Here is an 18735-nt window from a genome sequence, read left to right on the forward strand (position 1 = left end):
CCATTGGTGGACTATGAAAAAATCTAAGTTTTTCATAGATTTTCTTAGATTTTTTCATAGTCCACCAATGGACTCCAAATAAGAGGTCCCCCCATAGGCTAAAACAGCAATTCGGCAGGTTTTAGACTTTTTAAAGAGACAGTACATGATAAATTTCTATATTCAAATTTTCAAATTCAAATCGAATTTGGACTATTCCCTAGTCGAAGTACACAAAGAAACATTTTTTTACTTTGAATTTTCACTTCTGCCCCTAACTGTTATGTTAACTAAGATTCTATCTAAAAGTTGTCCTAAAAGTTGTCTTGTATGAAAAGAAGGATAGACGCTGCACGAATATTGTTAGGGCGTGACCACGCCCATTTTTGTGGTCACACCCCCTATTTACCATGTTAATTTTTCCAAAATTTGGCAGGTCATGAAAGTTTGAACACATTTCTGCGGTTTTTATGGGTTATTACAGTTTTGCTAATGAAGGTGACTTGCCCTTTAAGCTGCAAGTCACAGTTACCCCAAGATACCTGCTTATCTTAAATTGTTACAATTGTTTCTGTGCTTATCTTAAATTGTTACAAATCTATCTAAGTGCATCTGCCACATATTCTGGGCTCTTTGTTTTCAAGGCAGCAAAAACTTCCTATTTCCCCTTGATTCTCTCCTGACTATGAAAGCCTCGTGTTGGCTGGAGGGGTCGGCACCTCTCCCGACAATCAGAAAGAAGAAATTGCCAGACACGGAAGGCTGAAAACGTTACATCATATGACAAAATAATCTTGCAGGGGATTTCCCCACTACACTGGCCTTCCGTGTCTGGCAATTTCTTCTTTCTCTTTGTTTTCAAAACATTTTGTTTTTCAGGCTTTTCACTGCAGGAGATCAAAAAGAAAGTCGGGACATTTCAGCAACAATCCGGGACTGCTGGTTGAGCTGTCAAAATCTGGACTGTCCCGTGAAAAACGGTACAGTTAGGAGGCATGTTAGGGTTATTTTTAATGAAATTTTTAGGGATACAAAGGAAATATAAACCCACATGATCATTACACCCTAAAGAATCTCCAGCTAAATTTTGCTTAATACAGTATTTATTTTTATTTTTAATGCCTTTCCTTTAAAAATTCAGTCCCATAAAGCAAGTTTTTGCCATTTAAGGAATATAAAAAAGAAAAAAAAAATCACCCGATTTAGATAATAAAAAAAAATGCAATAAAATAGCCTTATCATGGAAGATTGATATCAGCAAAGTCATTTCTCAGATATTTGCCTCATTGTGACCCGCACAAGGACCGTTGTTTCCTATGATTTATTTCTTTTATTTATTTATTGCTGAGTTGATATTGTGTATGCAGCATGGTGTAGGAATAAATGAGATTCTCAGCCTAACTCTCTTCTCCTTTCTGAAAGGTTCAGCAGAAGCCGTGGATTGTTGAATGCATTTGGGTTTGTTTTTTTGGTTATTTAATATGTATTTTTTTATTCCAAGGCAGATGAGGGACGGCGGGTGCAGAGAGCAGGCGCTTAGTTTAGGGGGGAAAAAACAGAGTCACATTGAAGGAAAGTTAAGAAGTCGGTTAATAAACATCTGTGGACTGTACTTATTAAATGGCTGGCAATTGGAACAAAAATATGTAAATTGCAAAAGTGCTCAGAAGACCATTCTTAGCAATTGTGTCCAGCCAAGCAGAATGCTAGTTACTGATCGAGGAGGATGCACAGGCATTTCATTCAGTTCCTATTATTGCAAAGATCAATTAAGTTGTTTTAACTGGAAAGACAAGGGATCCAGCCTATATTTATGACAGTTGAGATTTTAGATATCTGTATAACAGAGCATTCTGTCCCAGTGGCTGCACAGATCCTATCTGATCCCCATTGTAAGCAGCAGTCCTGTCCTGCTTTATGGCTGAGATTCTAGCTATCTGTATAACAGAGCATTCTGTCCCAGTGGCTGCACAGATCCCATCTGATCCTCATTGTAAGCAGCAGTCCTGCTATGCTTTATGGCAGCTGAGATTCTAGCTATCTGTATAACAGAGCATTCTGTCCCAGTGGCTGCACAGATCCTATCTGATCCACATTGTAAGCAGCAGTCCTGCTATGCTTTATGGCAGCTGAGATTCTAGTTATCTGTATATATATATATATATATATATATATATATATAACAGAACAGTGGCTGCACAGATCCTATCTGATCCCCGTTCTAAGCAGCAGTCCTGTCCTGCTTTATGGCAGTGAGATTCTAGCTATCTGTATAACAGAGCATTCTATCCCAGTGGCTGCACAGATCCTATCTGATCCCCATTAAAAGCAGCAGTCCTGCCCTGCTTTATGGCAGCTGAGATTCTAGCTATCTGTATAACAGAGCATTCTGTCCCAGTGGCTGCACAGATCCTATCTGATCCCCATTGTAAGCAGCAGTCCTGCCCTGGTTTATGGCAGCTGAGATTCTAGCTATCTGTATAACAGAACATTCTGTCCCAGTGGCTGCACAGATCCTATCTGATCCCCATTGTAAGCAGCAGTCCTGTCCTGCTTTATGGCTGAGATTCTAGCTATCTGTATAACAGAGCATTCTGTCCCAGTGGCTGCACAGATCCTATCTGATCCACATTGTAAGCAGCAGTCCTGTCCTGCTTTATGGCTGTATCATAAATAGTCATATTAATAATAATAATAAATAACAGGAAACTGTTCAGCAGTAGTAGATACAAAAGCAAACAAATATTTCAATATGGAACGTTTGATATAATATATCTTTTATGTGGTATAACATGACTGAGGCATCCTGGGCAGAACCACAAACTTGACTTGGGGAATAAAATGTGGTATATTAAGAGCCAAAATGTGCCTATATATTAGTTATGAGTTGAATATTTGGCCTGTTTAGTGCTTTTGATGGAATTTACTGCTTATTGCTCCACCACATAAACAGACCGAAGCTGTTTTTTTTTTTAAATAAAATTATTCCCTAAAAGAAATTAATAAATGAAGACATAGTGGGCTGCTTTGTACATACCTTTGGCTCCTCCCCCTGCGCTTTGGCCTCGGCCTTTGCGAGCACTACAGCATCTTCGATGCTAATCTCCTTGTTTTTTACTTTCTTCATAATCTCTGTGATCTCGTCTTGGGAGAGCTGAAAATATATGAGCACAATTTATTGGTCCAGTGTGAAATAACCAAGCCAAGGGTTGTCTGTTTATTTCTAGGCACACAATAAATTAGATCATTGCACCTTTACTCCAAGTATAATAAAAGGAAAGAAATGAAAGAATTCAAGTCTGTCTACTTCCATGGACGGTTGGCCTACAGGCTACTGACTTGGCAGCCATGAAGTATGAATGAGACTTGTATGACATCAGTGTTATTATATGTCACCATTAGGGATAATGAGATTATTTAACATGCAAGCTCCTGTACAAATAACATATAACTGTCTAATACATGCAATGGCTTCAGGGTTAAGGCCTATATGGACCTTCATTGACATTTGAGTGTGGCCGTCATTCATTGGCATAAAAACAGGGTTAGGGTTTTAGGGGTATATTTATCAAAGAGTGAAGTTAATAGTGAAGTTCAGCCACTAGAGTGAAATTCCGCCACTCTCCATTCATTTCTATTGGATTTTTATAGGCGTATTTATCAAAGGGTGAACTTTCACTTTCACCCATTTATAAATACGCCTTTCAAAATCCCATAGAAATGAATTGAGAGCTGCGGAATTTCACTCTAGTGGCGGAACTTCACTCTTTGATAAATTTACCCCATAGAGACAGATGAAAATATTAGAACAAGGGGGAGGGACTGAATTTTTTGTTGTTAGATAGGCACATGTGTGATTAGGATGTTCAAATAGGGGTTCAAATAGGCTGAGGGCAAACAATTTAAAGGACAACTAAAGCTTAACTAAAGAAGTAGCTAGAAATGTTGTATATTATGTTTTGTGCTTCTGTACCAGCCCAAGGCAACCGCAGCCATTTAGCAGTAAAGATCTGCGTCTCCAAAGATGCCCCAGTAGCTCCCCATCTTCTTTTCTGCTGTTTCACTGCACATGCTCTGTGCCTGTCACTTACTGAGCTTAGGGACCCACTCACAATATACAGTACACATAGAATAGAAATGTCACAATATAAGGCTGATTAGTAATTAATACAGATAATAACTACATGGCAGCTTAGAAACCAGTGCAATTAGCATCAGAATTTAATAATCAGCCCTTTAGCATCAGCTTATATCACAGGGGAAGCTCATTTTCTGCTGGATAATTAGTGACGACCCCTAAGCTTAGCTTCTCAACAGCTGCTCAGAGCCCACTGAGTATGTGAGTGTCACAGACACTTTCCAAGATGGTGACCCCCTGTGACAAGTTTGAAGTCCTGGATCATTGCTGCTATTGACAAGCTGAAACTTTAGCCTCTTGCAATAAGTTCAGTATATAAAATATGGCATTTTTAACCATATGGATTTCTAGGGTTTAGTTCTCCTTTAATAGTGCTAGCTGGAAGAAGATCCCTAAACCACCCAACACCAACCCAAAGCTTTCGGCACTGCCACAACTGGAGGTTTGGGACCCACCAGCGCAGCCACCTCAGGGGCCCGCACATCCCCAACGGCCCCCCACTGAAGCCACAACCCTCCTCTGCCCCCACTAAAGCTGCAACCCCCCTCCGCATGACTGGCAGGCAGGGTTGGCATAGTGAAGTCTTTCTAGGCAGCATACTTTGGTTGTAAGCAGAGTCTGGGTTGTATAAAATGCATGTTTGTGGTGACATTATTGCTAGTTGATCAAAATAAGAAATATTGTATGAACTGCCTTGTTTTAGAGGGAAATGGTTGACATGACAAGAGGTTGACTTTGCCCATTGATTACTATTCCCTATGGATTTTGCAGTCACTTAGAGACTCTAACATTGAGAAGGTTGTTGACAAAATAAAGGATCCTGCTGACAAATTCACTCTCAGCCGGAGAATATGAATAGCCCGGGACACTGACATTATTCTGAATTAGAATATAATTTCCGAGGACAAAGAATGACAGAATTGAGTCAACTGATTCTTATTTCGGTAGTAATTTTCTCAGCAAAACTAATCACATCACAAATTAATGGTTAGATTTTCTACAGGGAGAAAGTTGTCCTATGGTCCTGTTTCCTAACCTTCGGTCAAAATATGGAAAAGCGAAGGACATCACCCTTAATAATAATACTACTAATAATACTAATTATAATAGCCCCATCAATATGATAACTGTCAGATGCACATTCATAATTATGCAACATTCATATAGCAAATGATACCACCATCCATGCAACATCATCCATGCATGGACCTTCACCAAGAAACATCTGGAGACCCAAGGTTAGAAAAGGGGGTCCTAGAGCATTTATTTATTTTCACATTGCAGCATCAACATTATTTCCTTCAAAATCAAGAGAATGATTCAGAAAATGATTTTATTTAGAAGTAAATTCTGCCAAGTGATTTGTAGAGCAAAAATCTGCCATTGCTGTATATACCTACTGTACGGTAGAGTTCTACAGAGAGATGCTCTAAATCTTGGACCTACTGGTGCTTCATAGGCTGTAGGAGAAGAAACATTACAGTGACTTTGATGAGTAGCAAATATCTTTTTGCACCTTCTACTTGCTCTTTGCTTTCCCCTTTCTATGAGACCTACCAAGGTAATTACTACTGATAATAGATTGAAGAAGACAGCTTCTGGAGGGTAACACAACTCCTATAGCAGGGCTATTCACTCTTAAACAATATGTATTTGACTAATTGGGTTGGAGTCTACCACTTCAAATGAAATGTCATTGCATTAGACTAAAGGTGGCCATACACGGGCCGATAAAAGCTGCCGACCGTGTCGGCAGCTTATTGGCCCTTGCATGGGGCTTCCCCGATTGAGAAAGTCGGCCAGATCTCGATCGGATGGGACAAAAAATCCCGTCGGATCGCGGCCGCATCTATTCGTTGATGCGGTCCCGCGATCTGACAGCTCATTACTATTCGTTAGGATCCGATCGTTGGCAGGCCCGGATTTGTGGAAAGGCCACCAAGGCCCGGGCCTAGGGTGGCAGGATTTTAGGGGGCGGCATGCTGCCCAACCACACCCACATTGGTTCAAAAACACTGGGGATGCGCTGGAGATGCAACCATTTTTTAAATTTCCCATGCCAATCCCCATTGCTCCTGTCCCCCTGGAGGGGAGAGGGGCGACGAACGGTAGTGGGCCTAGGGGCGCCCACTATGTAAATCCGGCCCTGATCGTTGGGCCCTAGGGCCCATAATCGGATCAGCCCAATATTGCCCACCTCAAGGTGGGCATATCAGGGAGAGATCCGCTCGTTTGGCAACACCGCCATTTCAAAAAGTGATCTAATGGATATGAGCAACTCAAGATCAACTAGGAGATTGTGTTCCAACCTTTGAGCATTGGTTGGCAACCTTTGAGCAATAGAGGGCAACTGCTTCAAGAACTACTCCAATGAATAAGGAGTTTTCTGCTATAGAGTACAGAATTTTCATAGTATCCTCAGAGGAAGCATGGATTTCTGCTTTTTTCTTCCCATCCACTACACCAGTTCTGAAAGGATTCCTTAATTCATATTTTATATCATATTGACCACATGCCCTGTAAATGCTTTCCACCGTTCAAACCCTTCAGAGAGATTCAGGTTCCCGAGTCCGGGAGAGTGTTTGTACTCTTGCAGACTGCTGACTTCTCCGAGTACAAACTGAAGTTGGCAGAAAGCTTTTCCTTTTATTTGCCCGTCTCCGAGCCAAGTTTGAGATGAGATGAGAATAACAATTGTTATTTAACTTTTCCTTATGCTTTTTGTAGGAGCGACGGCACGCATACACAAAATAAGAGAGACAGAGAAAATCAATATAATACTATAAACAGTAACACAATAAAAAAAAAGCAGTGGGTAAGCAGAGCCTTAGATATCGGGTAGATCTTCAGTTTATTACAGCAACTCATATGAAAGTCACATAATTAAAGTAACCAAATGTCCGCACTTAATGATATCTTTGAAGGAATACTGCAAATACTTCTCATTCACACATATTTGTTTTGCAAGAGGTCCCCCTTTTATACAAATAATAAAATCAAATGTATGGTCATCAATGGTTTGGATTTAGGTCAACAGCCATGCTAGTTACAGCTGCAACAGGCACTAAGTGTGAACTCACAACCCCGATGAGATATCCCTCAACTATCATTATGCTGGAATACCCTAAAACCTGTTGTACCTTATAATGTGCAGGAAATGCCCTACAACAGGTCTTAGGAAGACCCAGTGTTGGACAGGGATGCCAGGGGCACACCAGAAAACCTTAGTCCATGGGCACACTTTCCAAACCTTTTCTCCTCTTCCTCACCTCACTCAACCTCTATTCTTCAAGTTTCTTTCTATTCTATGATTATTATTCTATCTATTTAGCCTCTCTATTCCCATACAGAAGTAGGTAATGACCATGAAACAGGCCAAATGGTTAGATGCAGGAGGGCCCACTGATATTTGAGCACACTGGGAGTTTTCCTGGTATCCTGGTGGGACAGTCCGACACTGGGAAGACCCCAGAAGACACAAGGATAAGGGGCATAGAAGAAATAAAGGGAATATGTATTATGTATGTAACACTTAAGGGGTTATTTACTGAACTCCTAATGCAAAAATCACGAAAATATTTTTTTTTATAAAATCAGACTTTTTAAAAAATCACGAATTGTTTTGAATTTTTCTGAATTTATTAAACCCCCGAGGATGGAAAAGTCTGAATCAGAAAATCCGGCATCTCAGACCTGTCAAGGTTGCATATAAGTCAATGGGAGAAGTCCCAATGATTTTTTGATGTGCGCTGTGTTTCGTGCAATACCTCAAAGTTTATTTGAGTTTTTGGGCAAAAAGTATAAGAAATCTGAGTTTTCAGGTGAAAAATCTGAAAAAATTGTTAAAATCAGTTGAAAAATCGGAAAAAATTTAATTTAACAATAAATAAGAGTAAAAAACCAGAGCGGATTTGATCGGAGTTTGTAGCAGAAAATATTGAGATAAATTCAGACTTAAAGGAAAACTATACCCCCCAAACAATGTAGGTCTCTATTAAAAGATACTGAGTAAAACAGCTCATGTGTAAAACTCTGCTTCATGTAAATGAACAATTATCATAATAATATACTTTTTTAGTAGTATGTGCCATTGGGTAATCATAAATAGAAAATTGCCATTTTAAAAAAATAAGGGCCGCCCCCTGAGATCGTAAGATTCACTGTGCACACATACAAACCACATGTAAGGTCACATGAGCCAATTAACAGACAGAGTTCTGCCTTTTGCTTCCTCACTTCTTCCTGTTACAGTTAGTGTTGTAGTATTTCTGGTCAGGTGATCTCTGAGGCAGCACAGATAGAGTCACGAAATGGTGGTTCAAGGCAAGAGATGTAAAAGGGCAATATTTATGTAAATATATATTCCAGTTTGGTAAGATTCTTTAATATGTCATTCAATTTGATATAAACTATCTGTTGCTTAAGTATTTATTTTGGGGGTATAGTTTTCCTTTAAAGTTGCCATCTTTCCTCCTGACTAACTCCGGGCAGGGAGGTGGGGACATGTAGTGGGAGGCGGGGATGTGACGTATCGGGGACAGATGGGGACAGTAGGGCAAGATAGAGACAGTAGGGCAAGATGGGGACAATAGAGAAAAATGGGGACAGTAGAGCAAGATGAAGACAGTAGGGCAAGATAAGATAGAATCAGTAGGGCAAGATAGAGACAGTAGGGCAAGATAGAGACAGTACGGCAAGATGGAGACAATAGAGAAAAATGGGGACAGTAGAGCAAGATGGAGACAGTAGAGCAAGATGGGGACAGTAGAGCAAGATGGGGACAGTAGAGCAAGATGGAGACAGTAGATGGAGATGGAGACCTTCATGATCTCACAGCTCCTCCCCCCATCCTAAAAAAATGTGGAATCTGACATTCACACGCTGAGACAAATACACACTACAAGCCAAGTGGAGCAGTAGTGACATGCCATTCTTTCCTTCTCCCTTGATCGGCTCTCCTGTTTTGTCTGTTATAGCATGAAATTCCACATTATTCATCCTCCAGTCTGATGAGGAGGGCAAAATGGGGACAGCAGAGCAAGATGGGGACAGTAGAACAAGATGGGGACAGTATGGCAAGATGGAGACAGTAGAGCAAGATGGGGACAGTAGAGCAAGATGGAGACAGAAGGGCAAGATGGAGACAGTAGGGCAATATATGATATAGATCAAGGCAAGATAAGATAGAGAAAGTAGAGCAAGATAGAGTCAGTAGAGCAAGAGGGCAATGGTAAAGCAAGGTGGTGAATGCAAAGCATGATTGAGACAGTAGGGCAAGACGGAGACAGTAGATCAAGATAAATAATTTCCTTGACAACCTTCCTCGTGAGGCAACTTCGAAAAATGAAGCGCTCAGAGTGCTATCCTGCCAGCGTTCTTCATTCTAGCTGGCAGGTGAGGCAGGTCATGGAGATTAGTCGCCCGAAGAAGATGAAATTTATCGCCGGGCAACTAAAATCCCCAAATATGAGCGTGTGCCCTGACCCTAAGGGTAAAGACAGACAGAGCTACTAGTAGTACTTACTTGTCACTGCTACAATAATAGACAATAGTGATAATTGACTTTGCTAAGACACTATATGTGTTTTTAGCAGAGGCAATGCTCAGTATTGGCTATGGCATGGCATTTTGTAGCCACTACAAGTAGCTGCTACTAGCAGCTCCTGATCTACTAGTTGCAGCTACTTGTTGTGGCTATAAGGGCAGGGGCACACAGGCAGATTCGGGGAGATGTAGTCGCCTGGTGACTAATCGCCTCTTCTGCGTGGCGACAATTTCCCCAAACTGCCTCCCCCCTGTTATAATGAGAAAACGCCAGCACAATGGCACTCGCGGCGCTTGGATTTCCGAAGTCGGCCGAAGTTGCCTCACAAGGAAACTTTGGAGGACTTCGGAAATCGAAGCGCCCAAGTGCATTGGCGCAGGGAAGGCAAGAGGAAGGCAGTTCAGGGAGATTGTCGCCCCGAAGAAGAGGCGATTAGTCGACAGGTGACTAAATCTCCCTGAATCTGCCTGTGTGCCCCTGCCCTAAAATGCCAAAAACACCCTCCCATAGATCCTACATGTGTATTAGCAGAGACAATTCTCAGTATTATCTATGACAGGGTATTTTTTTTTTTTTGCCATTTTGGAGCCACAACAAGTAGCTGCTCTTAGAAAGAAGAGCTAAAAAAGAAGAAGCAATTATAATACATTTGTAGCCTTACAGAGCATTTGTCTTTTAGATGGGGTCAGTGACCCCCCATTGGAAAGTTGGAAAGAGTCAGAAGAAGAATGCAAATAATTCAAAAACTATGAAAAAAAAATACTGACAACCAATTGAAAAGTTGCTTAGAATTATCCATTCTATAACATACTAAAAGTTAACTTAAAGATGACCTATCTCTTTAGCACAGAACCCCCCCCCCCGAATGGTTACATTCTTCTTCCCCAAAAGAACCTTCCCCCTATACCTGTCTTCTCAAGTCACAGTTGCACTGGCACCAATTGCAGAGTATGAACATGTGTACTTACACCTGATTTATTCCTTGTTTCTAGTGCACATGCTACTGAAGGATATGGAAGTGAAACTGACGAATTTGTCAGATGCCAACCAAGCTAATCAACTACAGTATGTCCTAGGAAGACAGGTACTCAGTATAGAACCTTGGCCCCAAAAGGCAAGTTCAATTGGTGACCGATATACTCGGTTTCACTTCCCCTCCTTTGTTCCTTGGTGTTGATCATCAGCTCGTTAACTAGAATCCACGACCAGTATTTGTTTGGAAGTGTAAGCTGACAGGTATATTGCTCATATGGCAGGCGTAGCTACACTGACGTCTGTTTCTTACCTTTACCTTCATAATCTCACAGCTCCTCCCCCCATCCTAAAAAATGTGGAATCTGACATTTCAAGATCTTATGCTGTTTCACACGCTGAGACATATACACACACTACAAGCCAAAGGGAGCAGTAGTGACATGCCATTCTTTCCTTCTCCCTTGATCGGCTCTTCTGTTTTGTCTGTTATAGCATGAAATTCCACATTATTCATCCTCCAGTCTGATGAGGAGGGTAAAATGGGGACAGCAGAGCAAGATGGGGACAGTAGAGCAAGATGGGGACAGTATGGCAAGATGGAGACAGTAGAGCAAGATGGAGACAGTAGAGCAAGATGGGGACAGTAGAGCAAGATGGAGACAGTAGAGCAAGATGGGGACAGTAGAGCAAGAAGAAGACAGTAGGGCAAGATGGAGACAGTAGGGCAATATATGATATAGATCGAGGCAAGATAAGATAGAGAAAGTAGAGCACGATACAGTCAGTAGAGCAAGATAGAGACAGTAGAGCAAGAGGGCAATGGTAAAGCAAGGGGGTGAATGCAAAGCATGATTGAGACAGTAGGGCAAGATGGAGACAGTAGATCAAGATAGAGACAGTAGAGCAAGATGGGGAAAGTAGGGCAGGATAGAGAGAGTAGGGCAAGATGGGGACAGTAGGGCAAGATAGAGAGAGTAGGGCAAGATGGAGACAATAGACAAAAATGGGGACAGTAGAGCAATATGGAGACAGTAGGGCAAGATAAGATAGAATCAGTAGGGCAAGATAGAGACAGTGGCAAGATGGGGACAATAGAGAAAAATGGGGACAGTAGAGCAAGATGGGAGACAGTAGGGCAAGATAAGATAGAACCAGTAGGGCAAGATGGGGACAATGGAGACAAAAGGGGACAGTAGAGCAAGATGGAGACAGTAGGGCAAGATAGAGACAGTGGAGCAAGAAGGCAATGGTAAAGCAAGGGGGTGAATGCAAGGCATGATTGAGACAGTAGGGCAAGAAGGGGACAGTAGGGCAAGAATGCAATATTACTTTTGGCATCTTTCCTACGGTAAATAAATCCAGCCTGTCAAGATTATAAATTTAGCTCGGACTTAATCTTAATTTTATGAAACTGTAATATTATGTTAATTATGTTTACACTTATTTCCTTTTTGTTTATTTTATTTAATGCATGTACTATTACATCAAGGATTACTATATACTAGTAATTGAACATAATATCATCCAAGAACTGTTAAACATGCTATGTAAACCAATAAAATCAGTTAAAAAAAAAAAAAAGAATGCAATATTAAAGAAAGGGGGTGAATATGCAAGGTATATGCAAGAGACAGCAGAGCAAAATGGAGACTGTAGAGAAAAGTAAGGCAAGGGGATTGAACACAAGACATGATTTAGACAGTAGAGCAATCTTGTATCACTCTAATAGACCCCTTTAAATATTCACTTCCGTGCCTGAGAGGTCATTAATCTGGCGCTTTCCACTACAATCCCCCAAACTATTTATGCACCATAAGAATTACCATCACTTTGTTTATTTATAGATTTGTATCCCCTCCAATCAACTCTTGGGATTTGGCAAAAAGCCTGCAATACTTTAAAATGCAGCAATAGAGAGAAAGGCAAGGTCACAAGAGCAGACCCAGTTGGAGACCTTGTACATATATCGCATGTGTGTTTGACTTGACAGCCGTATGAATGCTAAGCAGGCCGGGCTCACAAACGTTTATTGGGGCTCTCGGCACATGCAGCTATTGTGTAGGAGAGCGGAATTGTAATTCATGCACAGTAATTGTCTATTAATGGCTCCCTGGGAGCGAGTCTCTTTACAGATGTTTTGTCATTTCATGTGATTTCTGGGGGGGGGGGAGAAAAAAATCCCCCTTTATTTAAATGTATGTTTCTGTTGCACAGACATAATGGTATTTGTGAGGCAGATCTATTAAATGGATTATGTCGAATTACTGCAGCTCCCGAGTACATTAGCTTTATTGTCAATGATTTGTCTTCATTCAGTGTGATTCTATTATGGAGACCCCCCCCCCAATAGCCCCCGTACTCTTGCATGCATCCTACACTATATTATTTATATAGCAGAGTCATTCCAAATTGTTCTCTTAAAGAGGACAGGGTCGGAATGGACCGTCGGGACACCGGGAAAAAACCCAGTGGGCCACAGACATTGTCAGGGTCGGATTGGGAGGTCCAGGGCCCCCTCTGGACCCCCCCAGCCACGGCGCATCCCCACCAGGCGTTTGTGCGCAGGCACGCACTATGTTTTATGGGTTGCAGAGTGCATGCTCTTGTGCACAGACGCACACTGTTTTTCATGTGTTCGAGGCCGGAAGGGGCTGTAAATTCAAGGATCTGGGTGCCGATCTGGGCCAGCAGGGCCCACAAGAGCCGAGTTTTTTCTCTGTGTCCCGCCGGCCCAGGGTCAGACTGGGAAAAAACCTGGTGGGCCCCAACCCGTCATGGGCCAAACCACCAATCGTGATATTTAAAAAAGAAAAAAAAAACGGAGCGCCATGCCGTCTGCACATGCGCGCCAGCAATGAACAGTCTGCGCATGCGCACTGGCGTGGAACACAAGGAAGGGAGCAGCAAGGGGGCGGGGGGCCCTGGACAGCAGTCCCGGTGGGCCCTGGGCCCCCCAGTCCGACACTGGCCCAGTCTGGCCCTCATGGGTCCCATCAACCCATACTCCCACTGTGCTGGACCCTGAAAGTGAAAATCAGGGACTCAACCAGGTACACGCTGAGGAGGGAAGGCTGGCTGGCCTGGGGGCCCGGCGGTGTGTGGGGGGCCCTAAGCAGGCCCGGATTTGAGGAAAGTCCACCAAGACCCGGGCCTAGGGTGGCATGCTGCTCAACCACACCCACATTTTTTCAGAAACACTGGGGGTGCACAAGAGATATAATAGTTTTTTACATTTCCTGTGTGCCAATACCCATTGCTCCTGTCCCAATGACAAAAATTTGCCCGAATAAAGGGGAGGGGAGGCGATGAACGGCAGTGGGCTTAAGGTTGCCCGCTATGTAAATCTGGCCCTGGCCCTAAGGCCCAAGTCTGATGCTCCAGGAGAATGTTAAGCTTTTCCAAAACTAAGTACATGTCTATGGTTCTAAGTTTCCCGTTCATTTGTGCTGAGATGCAGACAGATCAAAAGGACGTGGCACATGAAAGGGTTAATGGGAGAATTCGAATGTAAAGCTGGCCATAGTCGCAAAGATCGAGGATTCGTATGATTTTCGGACTGTGTGTGGAGAGTCCCAACATTTTGCATCCCACGGAGATCGGTCCTTTGGTCGATCGGACAGGTTAGAAAATTTCTGTCGGCTGCTGATAATATCTCTGCATGTATTGCCGATCGTACGATTTTCAGAGGGAGACTGTCACCAGCTTTGGTTGGACATAACTTTCGTACGATTGCTGTCAGGGGCAGAACATCGGCTGATCTGTTCTTTTACTACTTAACTGAATGGTTAGTGGCAGGTCGGGAGATGGGGAAGTCCGATCGTTCGAGGATTCAATCGATCGGATCTTTGCGTCTATGGGCAGCTTTAGGTGTACTGTCCCTTTTAAACTCAATGAGTACACACAACCAGTCATGGTTATCTTCCTACTGATTCCCAGATAACGACAGATAAGCTTTATCACTTAGTTCCTATTTTTCCCTTTACACTTCCTTCTACAGCATCTGATCTTGGCACAGGCAGCCTCTGAGAAGCCGTATATTTCCTTTTTCTTGACGCTACCTGCCAGAAATAATATGTACTTTTCAAGGCCAATTATGTGATAATAAAAACCTGATTTCTCTGTGAAACAATTCACTCGCCAATGATTAAAACACTCCCTCCTGCTAGAGGCACATAAGCACAAGGTGGGATACAATCCCCAAACACTATAGCGTAATCGCCTGAATGTAAAGCAATGTTTTCTTACTCATTAAATCACATTGTATCAGTAGGATGAATGCAAGCGTACGAATCACACCATCACCACTATCTATATCCGCTACTAGCCACCAGCTGATACTGGTCTATAGTTCTAGTTAGTGACTTCTAATATACATAATAGTAATATACTAAATATACTATTCATTAATTATTTATAGTGGGGATGCATTTTCCCTTATAGTAAATGAGTGATACTCAGAGTTCCCTGTATAACTCAGCCTGCAGCCTTGTACCTTTATATGGTCACAGAACCCCTCAGTGACTTCTAATATCCTTATCATTTACAGTAGGGGGGACATTATCCCTTATAATACATGAATGATACTCAGAGTTCCCTGTATAACTCAGCCTGCAGCCTTGTGCCTTTATATGGTCACAGAACCTCTCAGTAACTTCTAATATCCTTATCATTTACAGTAGGGGGGACATTATCCCTCATAATACACGAGTGATACTCAGAGATCACTGTATAGCTCAGCTTGAAGCCTTGTGCCTTTATATGGTCACAGAAACCCTCAGTGACTTCTAATATCCTTATCATTTACAGTAGGGGGTACATTATCCTTTATAATACACGAGTGATACTCAGAGATCACTGTATAGCTCAGCTTGAAGCCTTGTGCCTTTATATGGTCACAGAACAATCCCTCAGTGACTTCTAATATCCTTATAATTTACAGTAGGGGGTACATTATCCCTTATTATACATGAGTGATACTCAGAGACCCCTGTATAACTCAGCCTGTATCCTTGTGCCTTTATATGGCCATAGAACCCCTCAGTGACTTCTAATATCCTTATAATTTACTGTAGGGGGTACATTGTCCCTAATAATACATGAGGGATACTCAGAGTTCCCTGTATAACTCAGCCTGCAGCCTTGTGCCTTTATATGGTCACAGAACCCCTCGGTGACTTCGAATATCCTTATCATTTACAGTAGGGGGTACATTATCCATTATATTACATAATGGGGTAATGGGGGTGGTTACCCTTTACACATTTTCTGCTTTAAAATACTAAACCCAATGAAACAAACACGTTAGTGTTTCTGATGTGCTTGCTAGGAGGAAGTATTGATGTTTATAGAGGGAATAATGCAGTTCTGGGCATGAGACAAAGAGTCAGTATATTCACATGCCAGTGTTTGTGTACAGTGACTGCAGCATAATATTTCCATAGAACTATTGTAGATACAATAGGATTAAATAACACAGCGAGATTGCTGTGCAGTTTGTGCAGGTTTGTTACAGGAAGGACAGATAAAGTGCCAGGAGGAAAGATTCTGATTGGATAATTTTCCTGCATATTAATTAAACATAAAATGATTTTGGCTAGGGGGGGGCATACATACTGTAGTATAACTGAATCCGTGAAGGGAAAATACACCTAAATATGAAGAACTCTCATATCCCTTTATATCATGAAGTGGTTACAAGAATTTTCAGAGCAAAGAATAACAACAGAGAATCTGAGCCCTACTGTGTTACTGCCTGCAGGCATGCTGAGCCGGTTCTCTGCCAAACTAAACCTCTTCTGTAATTGCACAACCAGTCATTCTCCTCTAAAGGTAAACTAAACTAACTCTCCTTAATTATTTCATTATATGCTTGGTATTTTAACGCTGTTGCCATGTCCTATAACAGACTCCTGCTAATTGTGTCACTATCACTCAAGTATTATAAGGGACAATGTACCCCCTACTGTAAATAATAAGGATATTAGAAGTCACTGAGGGGTTCTGTGACCATATAAAGGCACAAGGCTGCAGGCTGAGTTTTACAGGGAACTCTTGAGTATCACCCATGTATTATAAGGAATAATATACCTCCTTCTGTAAATGATAAGGACATTAGAAGTCACTGAGGGGTTCTGTGACCATATAAAGGCACAAGGCTGCAGGCTGAGTTATACAGGGAACTCCGAGTATCACTCATGTATTATAAGGGATAATGTACCCCCTACTGTAAATGATAAGGATATTAGAAGTCACTGAGGGGTTCTGTGACCATATAAAGACACAAGACTGCAGGCTGAGTTATACAGGGAATTCTGAGTATCACTCATGTATTATAAGGGATAATGTAACCCCTACTGTAAATGATAAGGATATTAGAAGTCACTGAGGGGTTGTTCTGTGACCATATAAAGGCACAAGGCTGCAGGCTGAGTTATACAGGTGAGTTACAGTTGGAAATTCCCAGAGAAAGTGTAAGGCTGCTGATTCATAGGAACAGTACAGAATACCTAATATATTCATGTTACTCCTCACAGAAAAAAAACCCGCTGAATAATAATAATAACAATAACTTACCTGTTTAATCAAACTGGGGTTTGTACAAGCCATTACCAGTTTCTCTATGTGTATCCCTTAGCAACAGATCCCAAGGCTTACGCTCCCCAGCAGAGGCTGAGCTCGGTGCATGTCTGACCCAAACAAACTCCCTCTGCCCCAGTCTCTACTGCAGGTACAACTTCCTTGTGCGGAGGAGAAACCACTTCCTCGTTTTTTGTTCAGTCTCAGTAGCCGACACCTGTTGGGAACTGGAAACTCAGTCTCTGTTCTTCATTTGTTTACTTTTTTTTTATTCTTTCAAAAACGAATCAGGCGTGTGGATATTGAATAGATTTGGTAGAAGCAAGGGCAGGTGTATTTTCAGAAGCTGCCAGTATTTGTCTGCTTAATAACATTTCGACAATAGAAAATAACTGCTCTGCCCATAAAAATCTAATATTCAGTGTGTCGGACTGGGACACCAGGGGCCCATCCAAAAACCTTAGACCTGGGGCTCACCCTCAGTACTATTATTCTTCCTCTCCTCACTCAGCTTCTATTCTCCTAGTCCCTTTTCTTTACATAATATAATCAATTATTCCATCTATTTAGCCTCTTTGTTCTCATAGAAATAGGGAATAGCCATGAAATAGGCCAAATGTTTAGCAGAATGAGGGACCACTGACACCTGGGCCCACTGGAGTTTTCCTGGTATCGCAGGGGGCCAGTCCGACATACACAGTAGAACAGTAGTCTTCCCATGCAACATGTAACTACCGCGTTCTTTGCGTGGTATTCTTATTGAAGGTATATTTCCCCTTTAAATAATACATTCATTTACATATGTATTTTTTTAAATTTTCTTTAATTATTTTCCATGTGTATTGCTCCTCAGGCGAAGGCGGGTCAGTTTTTTAAAAACCTGCAGCACAAAGTAAGTTGATAATGTAAAGCTGTTGGCAACCGCCTATAAATATAATGTGCACCATCAGAGTGTATAGAGAGACCTCTAGTGGTGACAGAGAGAATAGCATTTGCTATTAACTTTTCTTGGTGTTATAAATCTGTCTAACGGAAACAATATGGCACCTCCTTCCCATATGTATAAATACAAATATACAGACAAGGAATGTTCTGGGCACACAATAAGCTATACCCTTATACTGTACTGTCTAAGGGAAACAATATGGCACCTCCTTCCCATATGTATAAATACAAATATACAGAGAAGGAATGTTCTGGGCACACAATAAGCTATACCCTCATACTGTACTGTCTAAGGGAAACAATATGGCACCTCCTTCCCATATGTATAAATACAAATATACAGAGAAGGCATGTTCTGGGCACACAATAAGCTATACCCTCATACTGTACTGTCTAAGGGAAACAATATGGCACCTCCTTCCCATATGTATAAATACAAATATACAGACAAGGAATGTTCTGGGCACACAATAAGCTATACCCTTATACTGTACTGTCTAAGGGAAACAATATGGCACCTCCTTCCCATATGTATAAATACAAATATACAGAGAAGGAATGTTCTGGGCACACAATA

The 18735-nt window shown here is 41.7% G+C and overlaps 1 protein-coding gene across 1 annotated transcript in view; it reads right to left on the reverse strand.

Moving 5' to 3' along the window:
• LOC108700910 (formin-I) overlaps window positions 1-17392 on the reverse strand; it is a 65053-nt gene extending 47661 nt beyond the window's left edge. The window contains exons 1-2 of the mRNA XM_018234949.2: window positions 17211-17392; window positions 3017-3133 (exon numbers count right to left, since the gene is read on the reverse strand). Of these exons, the coding sequence (XP_018090438.1) occupies window positions 3017-3133; window positions 17211-17243 (150 nt within the window). The 5' untranslated portion in view covers window positions 17244-17392. The remainder of the gene's footprint in view (window positions 1-3016; window positions 3134-17210) is intronic.
• Window positions 17393-18735: the final 1343 nt, after the last annotated feature.

This window comes from Xenopus laevis, chromosome 9_10L, assembly GCF_017654675.1.
Source record: "Xenopus laevis strain J_2021 chromosome 9_10L, Xenopus_laevis_v10.1, whole genome shotgun sequence".
NCBI lineage: Eukaryota > Metazoa > Chordata > Amphibia > Anura > Pipidae > Xenopus > Xenopus laevis.